General features: G+C 37.3%; 1 protein-coding gene across 14 annotated transcripts in view; it reads right to left on the minus strand.

Annotated features, from left to right (window-relative positions):
* Positions 1-13,917, minus strand: part of lrrfip2 (leucine rich repeat (in FLII) interacting protein 2) — a 33,253-nt gene extending 19,336 nt beyond the window's left edge. For 7 of the 14 annotated variants that reach the window (XM_055227167.1, XM_033979461.2, XM_055227164.1 and 4 more), the window contains exons 1-9: positions 13,705-13,914; positions 12,362-12,519; positions 5,050-5,136; positions 4,025-4,090; positions 2,490-2,552; positions 1,918-1,956; positions 1,218-1,292; positions 446-496; positions 286-345 (exon numbers count right to left, since the gene is read on the minus strand). In XM_055227167.1, coding sequence (XP_055083142.1) covers positions 286-345; positions 446-496; positions 1,218-1,292; positions 1,918-1,956; positions 2,490-2,552; positions 4,025-4,090; positions 5,050-5,136; positions 12,362-12,451 — 531 coding nt within the window. In that variant the 5' untranslated portion in view covers positions 12,452-12,519; positions 13,705-13,914. Of the gene's footprint in view, positions 1-285; positions 346-445; positions 497-1,217; positions 1,293-1,917; positions 1,957-2,489; positions 2,553-4,024; positions 4,091-5,049; positions 5,137-12,361; positions 12,520-13,704 lie in introns of all 14 variants that reach the window. The other 7 variants (XM_055227169.1, XM_055227168.1, XM_033979466.2 and 4 more) reach the window with 5 other exon arrangements.
* Positions 13,918-14,903: the final 986 nt, after the last annotated feature.

Raw genomic sequence — 14,903 nt, forward strand, 5'->3', positions numbered from 1 at the left:
CCAAAAAAGTAAACTACAAAATCAGTCAAAATGATTCGATCAATTTCACACTGCAGTGAGAGTCACAACCATTCAAACAAAATTTATCTTGGGGCCAAAACTGACTCTTTACAGTATCAGTCAATTGAAGCAAATAATACAACAGCTGTTAAAGAATACAAGTAGATCCATCAATCCAACCAATCCAACACACCGTATAAACATTACTATTAGGTAAAGGTTAATCAACACAGCAAAGCACAATATTAATTTTAAAACATATTCCTGCAACAGAAAAACACTGACCAATAAATCTTTCTTGGAGGAAGACTTTCTATGGCCATGAAGGTCATTGTACACTGAACTCTATGATCAAGAGTATTAAACAAAACACAAATAAATAAATACAATAAAACAGAGACATTTGAACAGAAAGTATAAAGCACAGATTGACACAGGTACATACAGTGGACCGAGAGCTTTTGAGGGCAGAGCTGGTGGTGGAAAGGCTGTCAGACTGAAGAGAGAGAATGAAATTTTGAAATTAATTAAAATATGCATTAAATATATATTAAACTAATATTCTGTAAAGCTTTAGTTAGTCTCAGTCACTGATCAAACACATAACAACGAAAATAGGTTAGCGAGCATCCAGACAGCACAACAACAAAAATATGTCAAGTCCAATGAACAACTGCTAGTCTATACTGCTACCAATATTTCACTGTTTATAGATTGTATAGATTTTAAGTTTCTATTTCAAAAAAGGTTAAGTCTTTTTCACACCAACGTTTCTATGATCTACTGTTTCATGTTCTATGGTAGGATCAAACAGTAACTCCTGTAAGCAGTCACCCATGCATCCTTCAGATCATGCGTGTGCAAACTTCTCTTAAGATGACATGCACTTCTTAGAAAACACCAGAGACAATGACGATACCAGCTATTTTTTTAACCTTGAGCGCAAATCAATTATCTCTCTCCAACTCTCACCTCTAGAAAATGAGACAGCTGAATTGGCAACAAGGGTATTTGTTTTTTGTTTTTTTTAGAGGATGGCATAATAAACATGTCTCTGAATAAATGGCACTACATTATAGAGAAGTACATTATTATCATGCTTTGCGTGTCTGTGGCATATATTAGTCAACAATATTGTTAATCGCAATATTTTCTGTGGCAATAAATCACTCTTCAAACTGTTATCGTGACGGCAAACTAAAGCACACTACACGCACCAGCAGGTCTTTTTTACGTGAGGTGGAGGAGTGACTTTTGCTGGAGCCCAGGTTCTGTAAGGCTGAGGAGGTTGACTTCAAAACAAAACAGACCATGTCATTCTCCATCACAAACTAGTCTACAACCAGTCTAAAACCAGTGAATGATGCCATGAGTCTAAATGGGGATTAGCCTACATGTCATGTTTTAGCAGGGCCTATGAACAGCAGCTGGCACACATTAGAAGGTCTCAATGGGGTAGCTGCCATTCGGCTCTTAATATGGCCTCTTTAACCCCCACCCTCATACTATAGAACACTATTAGAGCATTTGTACTGGCAAAATGGGTAAAGTGCCTTGCCCATGCACAACAAGAATATTCAACACCAGCTGCGACTGCACCCCAAATATCTGGTGGGCAACTGTCTTTACTGTCTTTACCAAATAAACAAGTGCTAGTCAGATACTAGCCAGTAAGACATAAGATGGTTTATGATCTAATATGTGTTAAAACCAGGGCTGTATTTTCAAAGGTATTGAAAATCAGATACCACTCAAGACAGTCCGACAAACTAGTATATAATCACCTGTACTAGTATTTTGTGTTGAAAAACATAATATGTGACAACAGTAGTCAAAACTTTAAAATGTTAGGATGATCTAAATATAAAATATACACAACGATTAAGTTATGCTGGCAGAGGGTGTTACTGTACGCACCCTGTAGCTCCGCACCGACATGACGTCATCGTCTTTGCCCTGTTGACGTGGAAACAGGGAGTCAGCAGCAGAAAACCAGACGAGACCAGGGATTAACATGAGGATTAAAGCGCCCCTATTGTGCTCAAACTAGATACTTAAACATTGCACTTAAAGCACATTAAATACTACACCTACTGTTCCAACTTCTAAGTACACTTCTCTTTTTTAAAGCAGCATAATGCAATTTGCATTACGCAGACATTCTCCATGGAGATAAACTCGTTTCATGCCATACTGCAGAATATTAGAGCATTTCTACGGAAACATGGTCCTATTCTAGACTAAATAAGACTGAGCGGGCTTGCATCTCCACAAACCAGAGTAAAAATGCATGTTTTTCAGAGCAATAAAAACAACGAAAAGTGACCTAGCTAGTTATAAGCTCTGAGACTACTACAATGTAGAATTAGCCATTATTTATATAGACCATTAAAAGAAGAGGCAAAAATCTATAAACCCTGTCTTTTAATGGAAAACAGACAGCGGAAATGAAGAGAGAAAAGGAGGAAGTGTGGTGGTTAGATACAAACCCGGTGGTGATGGCGGCTGCTGGACCTGCTGACACTAGAGGCCCGGGCCTTCTCTGAATCAGCCTGGAGTCAGGAAGGAAGAAGCATTACACAGGGACAGAGCAGGAGCAAGAGAGCGATAGTACGTGACAACACAAATGATGCTAGCCAAGACCCACACCATGCAAAGCTAGCTCTGTAATCAACCTTAAGCAAGTTTGAAAAGATAAGACAGGGAGCCAAAACTAGATCTGTTCAAACATGTTTTGAAATGTGATTCTTGTCAATTCCTCTGGATGCTTTTACAATGTGGCATTTGAACAAAATCAATTATTAAAATATAAATCGCAGAGCTAATTGCAATGACAAAAATAGCAGAAAAAAAAATTACAATACAAAAAAGTGGGTGTAGTGTCTTGCCCAAAGACACAGTAAGAATTTGCAATACCATGAGGAACTGGACTCCAAACTTCTCTACCAACTGAGCAAGTGCTGTGCAGATATTAGCTATTATAAGACCATGATTAAAGCAATATGATCTACTATAACCAGAACTAAGAATTATGTGTTAAACATTAAAAAAAAAAAGTCAGAAAAGTATTAAAATACAAACTGAATACATTTTCATGCAAATGTATTTTTAACTTTCAAAATCTTTTCAGTAGCATTCAGATTCACAGTAAGTACAGTGAGAGGTCCTGCCCACTGTTGCATGCAGTCTCACCAAAACCTAAATAAAGGCAAAGGCCGAGGTCTGCTCCACGTACACACACACACACACACACACACACACACACACACACACACAGTTTCGGAGTATCCAAAGCAAATAAACACATTTTTCCACAGTGAGGTTCAGAGAGCGTCAACTGTGGCTCTAAATGGTAGGACTTGAGTTTAGCTTCACATCACAGGCCGTTAGTGCCAGGAGTGGGCAATATAAGGTACAGGATAATATTGAATGTGGCTGTACAATTAATCACATTTTAATAGTGAATACATTTATTGCTCCAGTTTAATGTAATTAGACATTTTTTCATACAGTTCTGAATGATACAGTGGCCTATTCCACTCCTCAAACCTGGAGCAAGGCCAATTGGTCTAATCTACAGCTGCTTTGAAAAATGAAACAAAACTAAAATATACAACAAAGTAATAAATCAAAAAAATATGCAGCACTATGCCCCCCTTAAGTCTTATAGTACATATTATAAATAATTGTTTGAAATAATTGAGATTTAAATTATGCACTAAACTTGTATAATACTGGTTTCTCCCTAAAAGGACATCCACAATATCAAAATTGTCATTTTGACAAAATGAAAAATTAGAATATAGTTTATAGTAAGAAAGTCATAAAACATTAAAAAGAAACATTCTTCCAAGCAGGGTGATATTTTTGCAAATTGAAATTTTTAAGATTCTGATGGATCGCAAAAATGTAAACTCATTATCTTTAGGATCATTGCGCCACAATAATAAGGCAAGATATATTTATTTTTGTGTATATTGCCCAAACCTAGTTAGTGCAATTTCACTCCATTCACCAGGCCTACCATCCACTGGTGGATCTGACCCCATTTTCTGTTACTGCTGCTGCTGGAGTGGTGGTGGTAAGAGAGCTGTGCAGGGAAGAAGAACAAGTGCCAGGAAAAACATACAATCACTGGCTGCTCACAAACTGCTGAAGTGAACAAACCCGCGACATTTGCGTCAGAAATAGAAAATCTGGTTTATCTGTGGACATGCAGCACTTTCCATCATATTCTTGGTTGTGTGTTTTGACATTGGTACAAAATACATTTCACAGTCTTGAATAGGCCAAGTGTAAAATTCTGGAGTTAAGCTTTGGGAATGTGAGTGTACTGTGTAGCCGTATTACTCATCATTTCACTGAACTGGCAATACTGTGTCCTAGTCTTCAAGCACACAAATGGATTTATTGACAATTCATAATCCAACTTCATTAAGGTTATAATTGCTACACAACTGACATGTAATTTAGATACAGACACGAAGAATCGATGAGTAAAAATACACCGATCTTCCAGCAATGGCATTACAATATGTCCAATTTCAGGTATTATTCTGTATGTTCTTTGTTTTGCGTTTTTACTTCAATATTAACCCCAAAAATTACAGTGATTTAGTCATGAGAATGCCTCACTTTATAGCAATATCTGCCTAGTGGGATATTTTGCTGGGCCATTGAGACATGAGGTTAGATGACTATTTATGCAATTACTTTTTTACCTTTGCCACAAATTTCCTGCTGTCTTACTGGGTGGCGCAGCTATTTTTGGGATTGCTTGTAAAAGGTGTGAAATTTGGGAAAGATTTAGTTTATTCTCTGTACTAAAAAAGTATAACCCAGCTTCCTAAAGGCATTAAAAGCTCATTGTAGTATAAACATTGTTGTACGATGTTTAATGCATTTGGAGAGACTTTCATTCAAATTAAAAGTACCATGGATCATGGATGCATTTTTGTCCTAGCAGCAAACTGTTATATTGCCCTATCCTATTGACAAATGTTAACTGTTTTTGTACTTTGATTGATTGTCCCATGCTTGTTGCCGTACCTCTTTCTGTTGCCTCTCCAGCTCTCTCATTCGGATGTCTCTGGCCTCGGCTCGAGCTGCCCTCTTCGCTGCCAGCCGCGCCTCTGCCTGTCACACAAACATGAACACACTTGTCATTAACCAGAAAATAAATAAACTGGAATGTTCTATAAAGACAGACACACCCAAAAACAAGATAAGAGATAACAGATCTGACAGACAGACTTTAGTCAGTTTTTATAATGAACTGGAAAATGAAAATGCATGATCAAAGAGCTCCTTGTGTTATGGTAACTCACTGAACATGAAGTTGACACGAGCTAGGCTAGGCTACTGTTGCACTGTTAGCTAAGCCTTTCAATCAGAGACTACATTAAAATAATGAATAGGTATAGTGATATTAGCCTTGAAGAGCATGAACAACTTGGGTGAAAATGCTTTTATAACCAGTTTGAGGATCCTGGAGTTCACTCCACTTACAAGTTATGTTTGGATTGCATAACTATTATTCTCAAAGGGCTTGTAATAAAGTAACATTTGTTTTGCTTCAGTACAGATGTATTGTAAAAGCAGCTGCCAAAATGAGACAGCTCTGCATCAAATTATAAAGCATTTTTATTGTCCACACACCAGGAACAAACTTTTTGCACACAAAATGTTATTAAATTAATTTAATTGTATTTATCCCACATTATTATCCAAATTGCTACACAATGGAACACATATGCTTTGTCCTATAGCCCTAATAAAAAAAATAAGTTAAGACTTTAAACTAGAAAAAAAAAAACTGATACAAATTTGTTGAAGTTAAGCTTTGTGACTGCTGCTTATCTGTTGACAGCTCTACTCCACAAAAGTGCCATTAGACCAGAGCAGAGGGAGGGATCACATTATCAAAACAGCATCCCACATGTTGAAATACAACACGTATGACTTTCACAAACAAAAATAATAACTTGTCATATTGTGAAATCAACCAGTCTAGAGATGTTTGCCAGTATAAACTAGTAGTTACATGCTGTCCATTGTCACGGTCTATCCCCGATAATCATTTTACTCTATGGGCCTGCTCAAGTGCGTGGGATGTCCTGTCACTCACATGTGTTACCCATCAGTCTGAGGGGGTTATTCCAATGACCTCTTGGGGGAAATTCCAGCGCAGCCCAAACAAACAGCACAGTACCAACGCAGCGCTGGTTCAGCTGGTAAACACTGGCATTTCACAACTGGACAGATTAAACTGGTAATGATCAAGACCATAATAGGCGTCATAACTTGGTCCAGGGGGAGATTTAAAAGTCCTTACCCCCACTGAGGTTAAATGTATGGACTAATTGTTTAAAGTACTTTGGAAGAGTGAAGAGTGTTCTGGAAACAAATATTAGTGTAAGCGCATGTGTTAAATTCTATCTTTCTTTCCATTATGTCAGATTAGTATGAAATGCATATGTTCTGGTATGCTGTGTATTTTTTAGGAAATCATGTTCAAATTTCACATATAATACCTCTTTTGTGGTTCAGTCATATAAAGCATTAGTCCTGGTATGGCTCTGTATAATTCACTCCAAGTCTTAAGTACTTAGAATGTATTGATGAATGAAAATAAATTAGACAAAATTGTTCACAAAAATACACAGAAAAAAGTATTATTTTATATTTTGAAATCACAATAATGATCTGAAACAACTAAAAGAAAACTGTGGCACTGTTTTCTGCCTGCAGCTTTGCGATGCATCACCATAAACTTCATCACAACAGAGTTTCACACTGCCGGACCATGCCATCTGCCCCGCCTAGTCTTCAGCTGTAGTTCACAATATGTCAGCTTTAGTAAAAACAGGGAATTTAAAAATGAATAAAACTAAATCTGCAGCATACAATTAATCAGATGAAGATGAAGTAATACAGACACTGCCTTTATTAGCCAACACGTCTCACACAATTTTGGAGAAAGGGAAAAACAGACACTGGGAGGACATGCAGATTTACAGCAGAAAAGTCAACATGTTGACACTGTGGTTAAGCACTACCTCTACTGATGTAATTTCTTAACACTTTTAGAACAGCACTGTAGAAAGAAGAAATTGCTTTTTTGGCAACAACGTTCACACAGGTAACTATGCGTGTAACCTCCAATTAAGTCAAAACTACACAGTGGGTATATCAGCACTTACAAACCCCACATCCATCTAGAAAAGAGGTGGATGCTTTATTATAGAGCCAGTCCTTTATCTGCAGTGGAAGACAGTCCATAAATACCATAAGTATATTGTATGCAGTATCTCTACACTGCATTCCTGCTCTGTCTTATCTGCAGTGCCAGAGGCCTGTGGGCATAGGGCTATTCTCATCCAACACAAGACAAGAGAGACCGGTGTCATAACAGCAATCGATATGAAAAGACACTTATAGACTATGCAGTAGTAGGTGTGAAAGTAATAGGATCAAATCATGCATTAGCTTACAAAGGATTTTAGTTGTAGCATTAGAGGTTAGACAGGATAAAATAAGCATACTGTTTATAGTGACAGTGCTGTAAGATGAGTCACTATTGCAGATTATAAAATAGGGACCAAACACAACAGGGATTTTGGTTGAGAATCATGTATCATAAATAGATCCAAGTCCACAATGCTGTGACTAAAATAAAGAGCAGTGAAACTTTGGGGGGGCAAAACCCTTCCACTGAAATAACATAAAAGTTTCAGTATTAATAATGTACACGTTTGAACTACAGACTGATTTACCACACACCAAGATACCCCAATGTCTATGGTTCTTGCCATCCATGTTGTATTTAGCCATTGATGAGTTTCTAAATGATGAGAACCACAATAAAATATATTTTTGGAAAGGGAAAAAGTACTCAAAATAGCTGAAACCCATGAATAGTAGAGCACTGACCAAAAGTGTAACTCCATTACTGGTTTCTCACATTGACGAACTAAAGTAGAACTGGAACAGGAAGGGGTGCTTGAAAAAAACACCCAAAACACGTTTATATTTTAATGTCCTCAAAAATGTGAGTATTGAACTAAGTTTGTTTTTTATTTTGTATTTGTAATTTATACTTTAGTATGTCTTTAGCATGTAAAAAGTGTGAATGGATCTACAGGTTTAAAAGGATTTATACACAATAATACCCCATTACCTCTTAGAAACTATTTCGTTTTCTGCAGAGGACATGACATTAACCAAAATATTTAATAACTGCCCATTACAACCATTCAGATAACTGTTTCAATTTAATCTTGCAGCTTTGAACAATACAGATCTCGGTTTAAGAAGACTTGCACCCCATCTTTCTTGAACAAAAAGGATGTAGACTGTTCTGCCTGGTCAGATGTACAGGGACTGCACCTGTCAGACTGTCTGTGTATGTGGATGACCTGCCCCACAGCTGAGCTCAGTCTGAGGCCTATCTATAGCCTCTGCTCCTCCTCTGCATCAGGCACTGAGAGAAAAGGAAACACGACCACAAGACCTGTCAGAATAATTTTCAAGTGTCATATATTCCCAAAGAAAATATAGAGGATAAATGATAATATTGAAAACTCATTTATAATACTGACACAATAACTCTAAAGCAAGTTGTCCCCAAAAAGCACATTCTCCTCTAGTACAAAAAACACCCACAGTAAATAGTGACCCCAAAAATTATTGTCCCATCTATAATTTCTAAGCTGATACAGTAATTATTGTGACTGACTGAAACACAACTATACAGGTGGTCTATGGCTCTGGGGTTTGTATCAGAAAGATGTCCAACATGCTACAATTACTCAATAGGTTTAATAAATTACACAGCACACGAAATGTTTTTATGAAATCAAGACTAAACCTAGACTAAAACCAGGAAATACTGGAAGAATAAATATAAACAAACAACATCACATAGACTGATGATTGGACAATGCTTTTTACTGAATATTTTCAAGGCAAGATACTAAAGATTATTTGCCTGTGTAGGAGAAGGCAGAATTATTGAGCTAGTGCAGGCTCTTGATCAGGAGTAATTAACAGAATTTTGCTTGTTTTACCATAGCAATACTGCAAATGTAATTTCATTTTTACAGATTTTTCACCTGGCGTGAAGGACTGGCAGTAGAAGAGACACTCAACCATCATATTGAAACAGGCAGTATTGTGCACTCTATTTACTAAACAATGTTTTAAGCACTTCATATTTGCATTCAATTGAAGCATTTTTACACAAGGCAGGCAGGACTTAGTTTTATTCAGTGATGGTGAGTGTTTAAAATAAACTGCACCAACTGCTAAAAGACCAGTGTTATCAGGGGATGAAGAGGGATCAGAGAGTCACCCTGTGTTTACTGTGAGTGAGTGTTTGGAGCAGACTCACATAAACAGAGGCTGGAAAATGATGGAAATGTACAGTGACATTTTATGAAGCTATGGACTAGATAAAACGCAATATGACAGATAAATAAAAACATAATTTTTTATATTTTTTTAGATGCCGAAAACAATATGTTCAACATATTTTCCAACAGGTATAAATGGGAAATATTTAAATTGTTCAATTTTTTTTATTTCACCAAGTTATGTTGGATTTGTGATGCTTGAAGAAATTTGACTGTCAAATTGTTGTGGCTTGCTACATAATTGGTGGTGAAACCCTAGTAAAACAGTGAAAATGCATTACAGCCAATGTAGGGAATGGTACAAGTAATTAGACTACAGGCGAGCTGTATAAAAGACTCTGATCTAATGAGGACAGATGATATCAGCAACAAAATTACATGGACTATGAGCCTCCACGAAAGCCACTTCCTCCTAAGAATAAACACCCTCTTTGTATGTGGGGTGTATGGCTGTTTAATGTCATAATGTGGGGGAATGTTTAAGATGACTCAATCTTTACTAGTAAAAAAGAGCAATATGCAGGCCTATTTGATAGTGAAATAATCATTTATTCCACTATTTATGGAATTGTATCATTTTGAATTATTTTACGCTTGTATGAAGGAATTACAATAGGCAAAATTTTAACTGGGCTAAACCTGGGTTGTCTTCCCTTCGTGGACAGCCCAGGTTAAGAAAAGGGTTTAAGCAAAGGGTTCAAGTAAAGGGTTTAAGCCCAGGTTTAGCCCAGGTTTAGCCCAGGTTTAGCCCAGGTTTAGCCCAGGTTTAGCCCAGTCTTGCATTACACCCATTTAGTTCTGGTTTTGTGTGGCACATGGGTTCCTGGTTCATTCAAAGCTTGTTCCAGGTTTAGCCTAGAATGGTTCTACTTTAGCTCTTTAGTGTTGTGGTTTATTTCATCTTATGTTATTTTGAAAACCAAATATTTTCTGAGGTGAAACTTGTTGTAGAAATCTTAGGAATCATGTAGTCTAGTCACCTCCAGCCTGCTGCAGGTTGCTGGTATTCAAATGAACCGACATGTTTGTAACATAAGAGGCCTGCAAAGTGTGCTGTGACGAAGCAGGCTCAAATTCACCCTCATGGCAGCCCTGGAGCAGTGTGTTACTAACTCCTATTAAAGTTGAGATTGGAGTGAATGATCAGGGGAGTGTTGACGTTCGCCAGTGCTGCTTGATGACCCCATGAACTCAGAGTACAGTTGATCTAATCTCCAGTTCAGCGCGGCACAAAGACGTTTAGAGTTTTGGAGGAGCAGGCTGGGAGTGTCGAGTGACTCATGTTTCTATGATTGGACGTCATGACTATAAAGAGCAAATGGAGCCTTGTGCTTCCAGTGTGCAAGAATGAGGCACTGAATCACTTTCTAACTGCTAGGAATAAACTTTGGAACAAGTGTCAGTGTTATTTTTATGTAGCACCTGAAAACATTTAGCTTTCAAAGTATTATTACCGAGATGTGACCATTATATATAGGTTCACATCTCACTCCAACCACACAGTAATATGGAATAAATAATGCTCTTTGCATTTCGGCTTATAGTTATCTCAAAATCAATAGACAAACTTTTAAACTTGTAAGTCCCATCATATTCATTTATCGACTTTTTTCAGAGCAGCCCTTTGTGAGTTACATGTATTTCCACTTAGAAACAAACTGTCTGTAAAAGCATGGGTGCAAATGTTACTTGTTATGTCTCGCTCAGTATGCATTTGACAAATATCAGATGTTTGCGAAATGTGTTGGAAGAGCTTGATTTTGTCCTCATACATAGTTTTTTAATAGACTGGGTGGAGTGTTTAAATATAAACAGGTTGCTTAATTGTACTAAAGTATTCTAAATTTCTTTATAAATCTCTCAGCAGATTCCTTCTACTTAGATAAATAGTTAAGACAAACTGCGGGTATTAGTATATCATAATTTTTCAAACTTGGATATCTTTGCCTTGCAGACACAGAATCCTCAACACTTTGAACATACTGAATTAGCATTTTACAGTGATTTGATTCCCCTGTGAAGCAAGTCAAAGGAATGGCAGGCCCGCTGTTGAACCAAATGGAATCATCTTGGGCAAGTTATAACAGGCCATGCAGTTTCTTCTCTCCCTGTGTTTTCCCCCCAAAAGAAAAACACTACAAGTCATGTCAGCTCTCCTGTGGTCCGAAACAGCTGTCTCCACCTGGTTCAACTATACACAAGTTATACACAAACTATATACAAGCCAACTACCCAAACCGGTATAACAACATTTCACTTTGTACAGTGCTCTTCCTTGACCACCACACCTGAGTTTAGTGTCGCTAAGCAAACTTCTTCAAGGTAATGTGTTCGACTTGTAGCAATGTGTAGCAAAGATTGGAAAGTTAAGTGCAGCAATTGAGAGAAAACTTGTACTGGCTGACAATGAATCTAAAACAATCGAAATTAGTTGAAGCAATAGACAGTATTAAGATGTCAATTCCACTGTGCATAAAACCTGCATCAAAAAATAATGACTAGAAGTATGTTTATAATATACAGGGTTGGAATATCCAAAAACTAGATTCTAACTTGAATGGATATCAATACCAAAGAAATAACATGAATAGGACACATTGGGTCCTTTCCATGTATTGGTCTTGGTCTATATCAGAATTTGTATAATGTTTTATCTAAAATGTATGTGCTATGCCAGGAACATAATGCATTAAAGTCTTAAAATACAGTAATCTATGGAATCGACTACACTTGTGCTGTTGGATATTACTTCCTCAGTCAATTACAATAAAAAGATAACATTCTGAGGAATTGCCGTCCAAGTCTATCCATGAAAGCCTGGTTAATGGGTAGACAGAGCGGCTGGATAAAGGATTTGGATTGATTTTGTAATTTTCATTTTACTAAGTGGAGTAATAGTGACTGATGTGTTTATGAACAGAGATATGAGCTGTATATATTTAGCTTACCTCTCGTGCAATACTACTCAAAGCCTCATCTTCTGCAGAAAACCTATCTTTGAGGGGGGCACGCTTCCTGCCGCAGCCTTGTGTCCCCATGGCGATGACGCTCCAACTTCAAACCCACCAGTGTTGTGTAGATACGCTCCCAAATATTTCTTAAAAACCTAAAGAACAAAAATATAACATGATCAAAATGTTACCACAAACTGTATCTACTGTAGTCGATAGCATAGGCAGTTTCCTTTCCCAAACAAAACATCTTTTTCATCCACTCCTGCAAAAACATATCTCACTTATGTTTGGCACATTCAAGAGCTGAGGATAAACAATTGTAGCTGACAAGAGACAGTTTTAAAACAGACATGGCAGGCCAGAACTGAGCCATAAAATCAATGTTTTAACACAGCTTTTAAATAATGAATGACAATTGAGTAAATATTTTGCTAGAGACATAAAATAGAAGCATTGGCTATTTCACAACTTTCCCTGGACTGTGTCAAAAACCTTAAATACCAAAGTAAATATACAATGCTGAACTTGATAGGGGCTAACAGGAGGTGAATGTACAGATCTAGCTGAGTCAGAGGAGACTAAACAGGCACAAGACCACCTGGTTTGCTTCAAAATATATAGATGTTTTGTTTGTCAATTTACCATAACTGACCAAAGTACTAAAAAAAGTTTATTTGGTAATTCATAAAAGGAGTTTAACTATTATTTGGTAGCTAATTATTTCATATAGTCTTGAGAAACAGTTCTATACCAGTAGTCATTGGTTTATCCTTGCAAATATCCCATGCAAATTAGTTGCAGATAGACTTGACAATGGGAGCGCACCCAAAACAACGCTTCAGATATTTCAAGCTACGTTTTAACAATAATTTTAAAGATTTGCATGCACGACCTGTGCATTTTAGTTGTATATTATGGGCATTACACGCAATTAGACCTAGATCCAACTATACACTCTGTTAACAATACCTTTACGCAAAAAGGACCACGACCCCTGATCAAGATCCAGCCTAAACTTAACGTTAGCAGGTCACTGTTGAGAGAGCTAACCTGATTTGCTATCTCGCATGTCGTGCAATCCAAATTCCTATGAATATTAGCTCATTTAATGCTATCGGCTACATACAGGGTTTTCTCATTAGGTAAGACTGGACAAGAATAGACACCACATATCCGTCTCGTTTCTACAAGTGATGTCTCAACCACTAAAGACATTCCCTGGGTGCTAAATGCTAGCTGACTAGTTTAGCAGTGAGTTAGCCGGTTAGCTTTTGTGGCTAACCTCAGTGCTCCTGTGAGGATATAGGACGAATGATCCTCGCGTCACTCAGCCATACCTTTACACACCGTTGTGGTCCAACAGCGATGGTCCCCGGTATAGTCCAGTTTGTGTGGTTGTTTTATTAGTGATCCATTGGGCTGATCGTCACAGATTGCCCGTGTTTTTGTTCGCTGACAGCTGTCATCAGTCCGCCTTTCCACCGCTCTCCACTGCTGCCCTCTTTACCCACTTTCCGCACGCACCGCTCCAACGCCAAGTTCCCGGATGTGGGAAGAAATTTGGGTGTGTTGCTGCCTTCAGGGGAAATAGGACGCAATAGATTCATCTCTTTTGGGGTGAATATGGCAAATTTGGATCTTCTACGTTAGTATAGAAGGAAAGTAGCAATATAAATGCATTAGGTAGCCTACATGTGAGTTAGTCTCTTTCATGCAGTGCTTAGATAGACGAAAACATTGTCCAGAGACCACTGAAACCTTTTAAAACATAATCTAATAATAATTGGAAATGTACACGCATGAAAAATAATTATGTGAATATAAAGACTTACATTTCAAATGTTAGCCTGTAACATTATAAGACTAAGCCTATTTTGACTGCCTCACTGTTTTAAACCCAATTCTAATTTATAAACCGTAACCTTTAGACTAGCCTAGCCGTTTGTTTTTTTTATTATTATTATTTTAAATCAATAACTAACATAGAATAATTGTTTTGCGTATTATCTATTTTTGTATGAAGGTCCACACGTCACGTGACTGCAGAAGTTTCGCTTGGTGATTTCAGTTACATCCACAAGAGGGCAGTGGTGGATAGGGTTAGAGCAGGGATCGGGTTAGAGTAGTAAAATTCATTTTGACATTAAACCTTTGTGGTTTGAGAAGCAGGACACGCTGTGGACTAGGTTTTCTTTTCTCAGTTATTTGAAAAAGAACTACCATACATCACATACAAATTGTATGGTGTCATGCAAGGATTCAAGGGGACTTAAATTAAATTATTTTGGATTAGTCTTAGTTAGTCTAGTGTTCTTTAGCTGCTAAATGACATTTTTCTGAATTCTGAAAACAAAAAGGAAGAAAATTTAATCATATATTGAACAACAAAATAAGCAGCAGGAGTGCACAGAGTGAAAGTAAAATATCTCCAGGATGTGTACAAAGACAAGTCACAAATATGATCTGAAAACACAAACCATACAAATGACAGCACATAGCCTAAGTGTTAAAAGTCGGGTTAATCCACCAGAAGTCT

Source organism: Periophthalmus magnuspinnatus, chromosome 15 (assembly GCF_009829125.3).
Source record: "Periophthalmus magnuspinnatus isolate fPerMag1 chromosome 15, fPerMag1.2.pri, whole genome shotgun sequence".
NCBI lineage: Eukaryota > Metazoa > Chordata > Actinopteri > Gobiiformes > Gobiidae > Periophthalmus > Periophthalmus magnuspinnatus.